At 35.8% G+C, this 12,805-nt stretch overlaps 1 protein-coding gene across 2 annotated transcripts in view; it reads left to right on the top strand.

Annotated features, from left to right (window-relative positions):
* NDUFS1 (NADH:ubiquinone oxidoreductase core subunit S1) overlaps positions 1-10,902 on the top strand; it is a 37,987-nt gene extending 27,085 nt beyond the window's left edge. For both annotated transcript variants that reach the window (XM_049887949.1, XM_049887950.1), the window contains 4 exons: positions 1,064-1,239; positions 1,802-1,936; positions 5,877-5,949; positions 7,777-10,902. In XM_049887949.1, the coding sequence (XP_049743906.1) occupies positions 1,064-1,239; positions 1,802-1,936; positions 5,877-5,949; positions 7,777-7,868 (476 nt within the window). In that variant the 3' untranslated portion in view covers positions 7,869-10,902. The remainder of the gene's footprint in view (positions 1-1,063; positions 1,240-1,801; positions 1,937-5,876; positions 5,950-7,776) is intronic.
* The last annotated feature ends 1,903 nt before the right edge of the window (positions 10,903-12,805 follow it).

Below are 12,805 nucleotides of genomic sequence, written 5' to 3'. Positions count from 1 at the left end.
AAATGACAGATAAGTGATGTTAGTTTCACTTTGTCTCTTTAGGATTTTAGCTTTTCTACAACAGAACCTTTTAGGAAACTCTGGAAACCATAGAACATTTTAAGTTTCAGCCTAAGAAAATTTCATCATGTGCTGCATGACATTTAATGAACCATATTTAAGCATAATACTCCTTTGGCTTTTTGTGTTTGACTCATTTTCTTTATTTCACACATAAACATTATAAATTTATAATAGGTGTTTTCCTGCCATGGCATATAAAAAGCATTTATACAATATTTGGTATCTGTCATTTGGTAAAGTTAAATAAAAATGCATGAACTAAAATCCTGCTTTTTAGTGCTTTCCAGAGAAAATCATTGATGATAGTTTTAATACGCATACTTCATACATTTGCCATAAATACATAACAATAAATATGCACACAAATGATACCAAACTTTATATATTGTTCAATAACTTAATTCTTACTTGACTAAAGACTGTTTCTAAAGCTCTTGTTTCTTTTTTTATAACTTTTACTTGTAATAGTTTTGTTAAACTATTAATAGGTGGTAGTCTTTCAGAGTACTACTATCTATAATTTCCTGTCTATGCCTTTTTCAGCTTTATTACTATCTTGATCCTGTTTTACACTTTGCATTCTTCCACCAAATTTCACTAAATGGTACATGTGAGCATTTCTACTTTGTAAGCATCAAGAGAAATAATATACCTAACTGCCCATTATATATGTCTGTAATATTATGTACATACTTAATGTATTTACGTAAAAGTTTAGAAGATACATACCAAACTCTTTGACAGTGATTCTCTTTGGGAAGGGAATTGAATTGGAGGTGAGATGGGCTTTAATTTTCACTCCAAATACTTCAATACTGTAGTTTTAATTTTAGAAATATGGTTAACCTATTGCCGTCGAGTCGAGTCCGACTCATAGTAACCATAAAAATATGGTTACAATTTTAAAAATAGGATTAAAAAGGGGTGTATACCATCTTTATATAAAATCACTAATCAATTTTTTATTAAAATGTGGTTTGCCATTTTCCACTCCTCACAGGACATCATGGTGATGTCGGAGCTCCTATAGCTGATGTTATTCTCCCAGGAGCTGCTTACACAGAGAAGTCTGCTACTTACGTCAATACCGAGGGCAGAGCTCAGCAGACTAATGTAGCTGTGACACCACCTGGTTTGGCAAGAGAAGACTGGAAAATTATAAGAGCACTATCTGAGGTACTGTTTTTGAGGCATTGCTTAGTGATGCTAACAGGGTTTTTGACATGTTAATTTATTAACATAATTGTCACAGTTCAAGAAGATGCCAGTTTGATACGTAAGAAGTGATTTGAATAATCTCTATAGGAAAATATGTTCAAAAAATGAGAATTTGAAATTAGTATTTTTATCGTTGACTTGTCTTTTGCTTTAAAAAGTTTCTTTTAGTTCTTTTTGGTATAAAAATAAGCATCATGAGATTTAAAATTGTCATCTGTAGACCTTGTATATGATTACTGATAGGTTACAGAAGCAAAGTTAGCATAGCATTATTTCATAATGAGTATTTTCTAAAGATAAATTACTGATACTGAGGTACTGACAGCTATCTATGAGTTAATAGAAATTTTGACAATTGTGTTTCTGACGTAACTGCTTGATTAATAGATGTGTGGTGGTTAATGGACACCAGTAAATTTTCAGAGATACTGCATTATTTCACCATAGTTCCACTGTATATCATTTGAATACTTAAAGAATTAAGGCTTTATGTCATTTTTGGGGACCTAATACATTGTAGATTGCTGGTGTAACTCTTCCGTATGATACTCTGGATCAAGTGAGGAACAGATTGGAAGAAGTTTCTCCTAATCTTGTTCGATATGATGATGTTGAAGGAGCCAACTACTTCCAGCAAGCAAGTGAGCTCTCAAAGGTAGTAAAAACTTGACTTTATGCAGTTTTCATAATGATATATCCACTAATATAATAGTACTCATTTTTGCCACTATCGTTGGTTTTTTAATTTTTTTATGCTTTAGGTGAAAATTTATAGCTCAGGTTAGTTTCTCATATAAAAATTCATACACACATGTTATGTGACCATAGTTGCTATCCCTATAATGTAACTGTACGTTCCTCCATTCCACCCAGATTCCCATGTCCATTCAGCCAGCTCCTATCCCTTTCTGCCTTCTCGTCTCGCCTCCGGACGGGAGATGCCCATTTAGTCTCCTGTACCTACTTGAACTAAGAAGCATACTTTTCACGAGTATCATATATGTCTTATAGTTCAGTCTATTCTTTGTCTGAAGAGTTGGCTTCAGGAATGGTTTTAGTTCTGGGTTAACAGAGAGTCTGGGGGCCATGTCTTCTGGGGTTCCTCCAGTTTCAAACCATTAAGCCTGGTCTTTTTACAAGAATTTGAGTTCTGCGCCCTACTTTTCTCTTGCTCCGTCAGGGACTCTCTGTTGTGTTCACTGTCAGGACAGTCATTGGTAGTAGCCAGGCACCATCTAGTTCTTCTGGTCTCAGGCTGTTGGAGTCTCTGGTTTATGGGGCCCCTTTTGTCTCTTGGGCTAATATTTTCCATGTGTCTTTGGTGTTCTTTATTATTTTTGCTCCAGGTAGGTTGGGACCAATTGATGCATCTTAGATGGCCGCTGACTAGCTTTTAAGACCCCAGACACCACTCACCAAAGTGGGATGCAGAACATTTTCATAACAAACTTTGTTATGCCAGTTGACCTAGATGTTCTTCGAAACCATGGTTCCCAGACCCCTGCCCCTGCTACACTGTCTCTGGAAGTGTTTGGTTGTATTCAGGAAACTTCCTAGCTTTTGGTTAATCCAGTGGTGCTGACTTCTTCTGTACTGTGTGTTGTCCTTCCCTTCACCTAAGTTAATTCTTGTCTACTGTCTCGTTAGTGAATTCCCCTCTCCCTCCCTCCCCACCCTTGTAATCATCAAAGAATGTTATCTTCTGTGTTTAAACCTTTTCTTGAGTTCTTATAGTAGTGGTCTCATACAATATTTGTCCTTTTAGGATTGACTGATTTCACTCAGCATAATGCCTTCCAGATTCATCCGTGTTGTGGGATGTTTTGTGGATTCATCATTGTTCTTTATCGTTACATAGTATTCCATTGTGTTTGTACCATAATTTGTTTATCCATTCATCTGCTGATGGGCACCTAGGTTGTTTGCATCTTTTTGCTATTGTTAACAGTGCTGCAGTAAACATGGGTGTGCTTATATCTATTCATGTCAGGGCTCTTATTTCTCTAGGATATATTCCAAGGAGTGAGATTGCTGGATCATATGGTACTTCTATTTCTAGCTTTTTAAGGAAGCGCCAGATTTCCAAAGTGGTTATACCATTTTACATTCCCACCAGCTGTCTTAAGTGTTCCATTTTCTCCACAGTTGCTCCAACACATATTATTTTGTGTTTGTTAGATTAATGCTAGCCTTGTTGGGGTGAGATGGTATCTCATTATAGTTTTGATTTGTATTTCTCTAATGGCTAATGATTGTGAGCATTTCCTCGTGTATCTGTTAGCTGCCTGAATGTCTTTTTTGGTGAAGTGCCTGTTCATATCCTTTGCCCATTTTTTAATTGGGTTATTTGTCTTTTTGTGGTTGAGTTTTGTAGTATCTTGTAGATTTTAGAGATGAGACCCTGATCAGATACGTTGTAGCCCAAAATTTTTTCCCAGTCCATAGGTTGTCTTTTTACTCTTTTGGTGAAATCTTTTGATGAGCATAAGTGTTTGATTTTTAGGAGCTCCCACTTATCTAGTTTCTCCTCTGGTGTTTGTGTATTTTTGTATTTTGCTTATGCCATGTGTTAGGGCTCCTAGCATCCCTGTTTTTTCCTCCATGATGTTTATTGTTTTAGATTTTATATCTAGGCCTTTGATCCATTTTGAGTTAGTTTTTGTGCATGGTGTGAGGTGTATGGTCTTGTTTCATTTTTTATAGGTGGATATCCAGTTATGCAGCACCATTTGTTAAAGAGATTGTCTTTTCCCCATTTAACGGACTTTGGGCCTTTGTCAGATATCAGCTGCTCATAGGTGGTTGAATTTACATCTGGATTCTCAATTATGTTCCATTGGTCTATGTATCTAGTACCAGGCTGTTTTGACTACCATGGCGCTATAATAGGTTCTAAAATCAGGTAGTGTGAGGCCTCCTACTTTGTCCATTTTCTTCAGTAGTGCTTTACTTATCTGGGGCCTCTTCCCTTTCCATATGAAATTGGTGATTTGTTTCTCCATCCCATTAAAAAATGTCATTGGAATTTGGATCAAGATTGCATTGTATCTATAGATTGCTTTGGGTAGGATAGACATTTTCACAATATTGAGTCTTTCTATCTATGAGCAAGGTAAGTTTTTCTGCTTATGTAGGTCTCTTGTGGTTTCTTGCAGTAGTGTATTATGTTGTTTTTTTTTTTTTTGTACAGATATTTTACATCTCTGCTTACATTTATCTCTAAGTATTTTATTTTCTTGGGAGCTATTGTAAATGGTATTGATTTGGTGATTTCCTCTTTGAAGTTCTTTTTGTTGGTGTAGAGGAATCCACTTGATTTTTGTATGTTTGTCTTGTATCTTGATGCTTTGCTGAAATCTTCTGTTTGAGTAGTTTTCTTATGGATTATTTGGGGTTTTCTGTGTACAAGATCATATGATCTGCAAATAAGGATACTTTTATTTCTTCCTTACCAATTTGGATATTCTTTCTTTTTCTAGCCTAATTGCTCTGGCTAGGACTTCCAGCATAATGTTGAATAAGATTGGTGATAAAGGGCATCCTTGTCTGGTTCCCATTTTCAAGGGGAATGTCTTCAGACTCTGTCCATTTAGGATGAATTTGGCTGTTGGCTTTGTATAGATGCCCTTTATTATATTGAGAAATTTCCCTTGTATTCCTATTTTGCTGATAGTTTTTATCACGAATGGGTGTTGAACTTTATCAAATGCCTTTTGTGCATCAGTTGATAAAATCATGTGATTCTTGTCTTTTGTTTTATTTATGTGGTGGATTACATTAATTGTTTTTCTAATGTTGAACCATCCCTGCATACCTGGTATGAATCCTCCTTGGTCATGGTGAATTATTTTTTTGATACATTGTTGGATTCTATTGGCTAGAATTTTGTTGAGGATTTTTGCATCCATGCTATAAGGGATATTGGTCTGTAATTTCCTTTTTTGTGATGTCTTTACCAGGTTTTTGTATCAGGGTTATGCTGGCTTCATAGAATGAGTTTGGGAGTATTCCATCCTTTCCTATGCTCTGAAATACTCTTAGTAGTAGTGGTGTTAACTCTTCTCTGAAAGTTTGGTAGAATTCTCCAGTGAAGCTGTCAGGGCCAGGGCTTTTTGTTGTTGTTGTTGTTGGGTGTTTTTTAATTACCCTTTCAATCTCTTCTTTTGTTATGGGTTTATTTACTTGTTCTACCTCTGTTTGTGTCAGTTTAGGTAGGTAGTGTGTTTCTAGAAATTTGTCCATTTCCTTGAAGTTTTCAAATTTGTTGAAGTACAGTTTTTCGTAGTATTCTGTTATGATTCTTTTAATTTCAGTTGGGTCTGTTGTGATATCACCCATCTCATTTCTTATTTGGGTTATTTGCTTCCTCTCATATTTTTCTTTGTTATTTTGGCCAATGGTTTATCAATTTGTTGATCTTTTCAAAGAACTAGCTTTTGGTCTTGTTAACTCTTTAAATTGTTTTTCTATTCTCTATTCCATTTAATTCTGCTCTAATTTTTATTATTTCCTTTCCTTTAATGCCCGCGGGTTTCTTTTGCTACTCTCTTTCTACTTATCATTGATTCCTTACTCCTTTTTTTTTTTTTTGGCAGCTAGTAAATCAGCAACTGCTTGCTGATCCGCTTGTTCCCCCTCAGCTAACAATAAAAGACTTCTACATGACAGGTATGTAACTGTAGTCTTCATCAATTTTGATCTTCTACTGAAGTTATTTATAAAGATATTCTTAACTGTTTCTGTCAGTATAACTCTACAAAATCTGAAAGGTGAAAGGAAATCAAATTCCCTAATTTAGCATTGGAGTCCCTGGGTGGTGTGAAATGGTTAATGTGCTTGTCAGCTAAGCAAAAGGTTGGAGATTCTAGTCTACCCAGGGGCACCTTGGAAGAAAGGCCTGGCAATCTATTTCCAAAAAGTCAGCCATTGAAAACCCTATGAGCATAGTTCTCCTCTGACACACATAGGGTCACCGTGAGTTATAATCAACTCAGTGGCACCTGATTTAATTTAGCATTATAATTCCAACTACTGATTGGCAGTGTTTGATGCTTTTTGATTTTACTCTTTATTTTTTGTTTCGGGAACTAATCAACAATAGAAATATAAGAACAATTTGAAAATCCTTGAATAATTAACATTTTAAATATGAAATATTTACTATTATGTGGGAAAACATTGTATAGGAATTTAGAGAGGTTTTTTTCAAAGTGGCAACAACTGTGAAGGTTTTTCTGCGAATTTTAATAGAAGATGAAAGCATTCATATGTGAAACATGTTAAACGCTTGCATGTAAATTTGTCAGGGATTTTTTTTTAAGGAATACAGATTAATTAAAACTTTACTGCAGATCTTAGGTTGATAAAACATCTAGGTTATGAGGTTCTTGATATAGTTACATGAGTCTATATAATTTTTTACTTAAAAGCAGATAGGAATATATATTAAAATTTTTGGTACACTTGTGTTTAAAATTATTTTTAATAGGCTTTTTATTATAAAAATATGTTCATTGTAGAGTATATACTTAAGCTGAAAAGAACAATAAAAAATCACCATGATCCCACCACCCAGAAGCTATGTTTACTTTTAACATTTGGTCAGTGATTTTTCAGGGGGTTAAGATAGATTCATGGGTGGGTATATATAGAGATAATTATATTTAAACAAAAAAATGAGGTTATTTACATACTGTGGGGCTTTTTAAACAGCTTTATTGAGATATAAGGAGCCCTGGTGGCACAGTGGTTAAGCACTCAGCTGCTAACTGAAAGGTCGCTGGTTTGAACCCACCAGCCATCCCGGGGGAGAAAGATGTGGCAGTCTGCTTTTGTAAAGATGGCAGCCTTGGAAACCTATGGGGCAGTTGGAATTGATTTGATACCAACAGGTTTATTTCTTTGTTTTTTTGTGGTACCGTGGCTAGACGCTGGGCTGCTAACTGAAAGGTCAGGAGTTTAAAGCCACCAGCCACTTTGTAGGAGAAAGAGGTGGCATCTGCATCCGTAAAGATTTGAAACCCTATAGGGCAATTCTACTCCATCCTGTAGGAAGGCCGAGTCAGAATTGACTCAACAGCAACAGGGTTTATTGCAATATAGTTCACATACCATAAAATTCACCTCCCTGAGGTATGCAATTCAGTATTTTTAGTACACATACTGTTTTGTAACCTTTTTTCAATAACAATGTATATACAAATTTTTTCCTCTGTCTTGGATATTTTTCTATATTGTTTTTAATGGTTACATACTGGTATATTGTATGGCTGTGGTGTGATTATTTGATCAATCCTAGAGGTTGTTATTAAGTATTTAGCCAAGAGGGGGCTTATTTTCTGAACTTTTTGGTTGACCTTAGGAAATTTACATACAATTGCATAGAGCCTCAGTCTTTTTTTTTTTGTTCCTGCATATTTGCAACCTTAAAGTTTTACTCTGCTTTTTTTAAAAACTGTATTATCAAAAATGTACACTTGTTTAATATCTTTACAGATTCAATTAGCAGAGCCTCACAAACAATGGCCAAGTGTGTCAAAGCTGTAACAGAGGGTGCCCAGGCAGTGGAGGAACCATCCATATGCTGAAACATCTACTAGAAACCCAGTTTTGCTCCAGATGATTAATGGACAGTTACGTTGGAGTGATCCCTTAGAGGTTAATCTCTTTAATGAAAAAAATCTGAAGGATGTATTATTTAAGGTTAAAAAATCATGCTTATTTGAAAATGACATTGCATTTGTCAGAGAACTTTAGGGTTTCAAAAGTGTTAACATATTAAGTGTGCACGTTGTTAAATAATTTAATAAAAGTGTATACAGATGTTCTTTCATATAATAGCAATGATAGTCTTTGGGACAAAAAAAGGAAAATCCTTAAAATACGAACTTTTTGTTCATCTTCATGGATCCCTTTGTAAAATGGAAGGAATGAGAAGAGCTTCCATTAGGACCCACCTTTTTCTAGTGCTAAAGAAAAGATTTAAGCATTCTGTCAAGCTGGTTAAATAGGGAAAAAATATGTCATGTAATTATACATTAGCTACATGTATCTTGGACAACTATAATCATGATAATGATAGCTAAGAACTTCAATTTTTTCTGTGTGCTAAACACTCTGGTTTCATACGTATTATTTTGTCCTTGTAACAACCATGTGACATAGTCTTACAATCTCATTTTATAGATGAAACTAAAGCACTAGGATATTAGTTCGCCCAAGGCCACACAGCAGGAAGAGTCACAGACTCAATCCCAGCTGTCTCGGACTCCAGAGCCCGTTGTTCTTAACTCCTGCACATAATTCTCCTCCATTAATACAGGTTCTGTGGGTTTACTTTTAAGAATTAATATCAAGAAACTCAGTAGGTGATGCATTTTTCTGTTTTCTCTGCTTTCACACACACACACACCTCCTCAGGAACTGGGGGTGCTGCTGCAACTATAAAAACAAAGTCTCAGAATGAGGGAGATCGTGAGAGAAACGATTTACCTCGTTGATGGTTTGTGTTCATTAGCGTCATCGGTGGTGTTGAGTCAACTAAATTATTACAGTGATGGACGATAAGTGCTAGCTTTCATAAATTTTCAATTGTCAACAAAAAGGAAGGAAGAAATTGCAATAAATCTAGAAGAAAATCTTAAAGCTAGATTAACTTTTTTTCAAAATTTATGTTCAGGATATTTTTGCTTTGTAATCTATTCCTTTCTGCCTTCAATAAAGACAGGCCAACTATAGGTTTCCATTTTCCTAATGTAACAGGTTTTTAGAATAGCACCGTATCATTAGTCCTTTTATTTTTTAAACCTCGTGTAACATTTGTCACCTGTTAACCACTTTTTTAGAACAATTTATCCTTTCCAGTGATATGTCAAAGTGTCCTATTGGCACAATGGTTAAAGCGCTCGGCTGCTAACCAAAAGGTCGGCAGTTCTAACCCACTATCGGCTCTCCAGGAGAAAAGACCTGGCAATCTGCTCCTGTAAAGATTTTAGCCTAGGAAACCCTGTGGGGCAGTTGTATTCTGTCCTGTAGAGTTGCTATGAGCCAGAGTTAACCTGACAGCACACAACAGCAGTGGTATGTCATGAAGTTGTGTACTACTTTGCTTAAAAATTCTATTTGCCTGAAATTACATAAATTCTTCTAGAATGTCATTGAATTCAACCCAAACTTCCCATCCCTGTCTGCCTCCTTCACTCATTAGCACTGTGCTTACCTCGAGGGGACACGTACTCTCAGTTTTATGTTTTATACAATACTCTTCAGTGAATGTGTGTAGACTTAATAGGGTTGTTGGTGAAGGAATACTGTGTCAAAATGACGAAGAAATGATAAATAAGCTGAGCTGATCCTGCATCCTGCGTATTCCTTATGCTGCCCTGTAGGCAGCATATGTTAAATAACATGTAATTTTCTGAAGAATAATTGTGGGATATGGAACCTGTTTGTGGTAGATGATTTATTTGGCCACTGGTCCTGGTTCTGAGAGTAGGACCACAGCTGAGGCCAGTGAGTGAGGGATGACCCAACCAGGAATCACCTGAGGGCCTATGCTAACTAAGCCTCAGGAGCTGTGATGAGGTCTGAGTGTATGCCCTTGTGGCGTAACACATGGGTTCTGGGGTATAAAAATGGCTGGCAGAGGAAACTCACAGTCTCTTCAACTGAGGTGCTAGGTGGCGTGCACTTAGCATAAAATTTCAGCTCACCTAATTAGGCCTACCTGGCCAGGGGGAGACTGGCAGAAGGTAGGTTCCCCATGTAGTCCCTTCCCTTTAAGTCCCTCACATGACAAAAAGTGGGGTGTATGTGGAAGAGTCATCATCTGCATGTGGACAGCCTTCTTGATTTGGGGGGGATGCTCAAATGGGTCCGCACTTGTTCTGGGTTGCTCTCTGCTTCCTGTTGTAAATAATAAAAGCTGCTTTTCACGTGCTCATGCTTTGAGAGTATCTGGTATGTTCAGACTGATTACAATATTGGTGATTTCTGATGACTTTCTAGTTAGAAACTGGGACAAATTGTCACACAAATACCTTGCTGGGGTAAGTAGTGCTCAATAAAATTTGTTGATTTTTATGTAAATTTGAAAATCTGCCTCATAAGCACTTTAGTTATGTAATGCTATATATTAAGGCTAGTGTAAACATAAACACTAAAGATGGTTGCTAGTAAAAAGACTTTCTGAAGAATAATACTTGAAGGTGAGAGGAATTACCTGGTTGACAAAATTATGGTATTAGTCTAAGTAATGAACTCATTAATGAGAACACATACAAAGGCCCAAGACCCTTTGGGTAAAGAAGGAAATCTAGGAGATCCTGAAATAATAATACCATTTATTGAGGATCTTCTAAGTATGTGCCTTCAAAGCTTTAAATACGTTATGGCTAGTCTTACAAAAACTCTGTTAATGGTAGTAATTGAGGCTCAAGAAATGTCAGGTAACTTGCACATGATTAATAGATTTGGACGCTAATGGGAAGAATGTCTTAACTTGAGGTATTTTCACTATTCCATGCTACCTCAAATGAATATGTTTTGGACGGCTATAAAAATTGAATATATGTACAAGAAAAATCTTAAGAGCCTTATACTCCATATGGAATGCCCTCAAAATCTGCTGATTGTATTATAATGAATATATAATAAAAAGTACCGTGCCTTCTTAACAATACCCAGTATATAATCTATTATTAGGTTCTGGCTGATTTGCTGAAATATTTCATGCCAGGTCAGACAGATCTTGTTCAGCATTTGAAAAGTTATTTAACTTTTCTAAGATGGTTTTTCAGCTGTAAAAATTGTAATTAATTGTACCCACTTCGAACCTCATAGGTTGTTATGAAGATTAAATCAGCAAACTTGTAAAACTCTAGCGTATTTCCAGACACATAGTAAAGGATCAGTGTATTTAATAATAATGAAAAGCATCATTATAGAAAAATGTGCATTCAAAATTTTGCTTAGAGTTTGAAGAGTTTCTAGCTAAAGCTCATTCATGAGTCCTTGATACCAAAGTTAAAAATTCCCGTTCTGAATAAAGTGAGAAACTCAATTTCACAGGTTAGGAGGGAAGGGGATTCCTAGAATAACCTCCAGCTTATTTTTTTCCCCTCTGGGGGTGGTCTGGCTCTCAATTATTTTTGAGTCCTTTTATATTTTAGTTACAAGTTTAGGGAGGATTTTCAGTTAAAAGTGAATGGGTTAAAACAAATTGTCTCAGAGGGCTTTCCACACGTGTTATTCAGTGAGAAAAGGAAGATGCAAAAAGGTAAACAAACCATTTTTTGTAAACAAGAAAGGCTCTATATATGTTAAAATTGTTTTTGATGAAGAAGGGTGAGGGAAGCTTGCTTTGAGGTCAAAATAAAAGTGTATAAGACCCTTCTGATTTGTCCTTATAGAATTGAAAGTGATTGATTTACAGGTCAGAAGAGAGATTGCTTTTAAAACTTCTTGTAATGAAAGAAAAAATTTGGAGCTGGGTTCTTAAGAGATCCATTCTAATGCTTTTGAGTTTATTCATTTCCTAATTCCTATATATTTCCTAAGACACAGAGGAATTACATGACTTTTCGAAGATCAACCTGACCAACAAAATACTACAGTACCACCCACCAGACTTGTGAAAGTAAATACCATGTAGAACTCTATCTTGATAGGATTCTTACCTATAGCAGTAAGATTTATTGAGCCTGTTAGATTCTAACCCTTAAAAGAGGTTATTTCTAACAATAAAAACAATGAAACGATCCTATCAAAAGAGGAAAATTTATGTACTAGTAGTAATAGGCTGCTAAAAGGATTAGAGCTACTGGCATTTATCAAGGGGAACAGGTGGATTCTTCGGCCAACACAAACCTTTGGCTAATGTAAACCAATAACCTTACTGTTGCCCAAACAAATTACCCCACCACTATTCAAGCTTCCAAGGACAGAGGAACTGAAGCAGATTAGCAACCAAAGCAGTGGTAATGTGCGGGTTTTTTTTAATGTTAACATGAATGCTGTTAAAATGTCACTAGCACAGTCATTACAAATCCCAGTTACCAAAGGCCCCAGTGTGGCTGTGAAAATGGGGTTCAAGCAGAAATTAACGAGCGGGCTATATGACAAACTGTCCTTTAGAACATTTTGTAAGGCCAATCCTATTTTAGCATATCTAGACCTTGTGTTTACTTGTGATTAACTTATACAAACATGTAGGCATGAAAAAAATGAATCTGATAAAGATCTGTAGGAACAAAAAAAAATATACACATGTATGGCTACCTTTTTTCTATAAAGATATGAAGATAGCTTATTCCCTAATAATTTTTAATAACCATTGTTTTAAAATACGTTAACAACTGCCTAGCAACTTTAATTAGTTTTGCTTACTTAATTTAGCCCAAGTGACGAGCATGTTAATGAGAAAACTATGACTAAGCCTGAGGTCCTAGATTAAAACAAGAATCTCAGAACCAGATATTCTCTGCTTAGTATTTTTTGTGTGATCATGCCACTGAAAATGTTTAAA

This window comes from Elephas maximus, chromosome 6 (genome assembly GCF_024166365.1).
Source record: "Elephas maximus indicus isolate mEleMax1 chromosome 6, mEleMax1 primary haplotype, whole genome shotgun sequence".
Classification (NCBI taxonomy): domain Eukaryota; kingdom Metazoa; phylum Chordata; class Mammalia; order Proboscidea; family Elephantidae; genus Elephas; species Elephas maximus.
The sequence above is the reverse complement of the archived record's forward strand: the minus strand, read 5'-3'. Positions and strand labels throughout refer to the sequence as shown.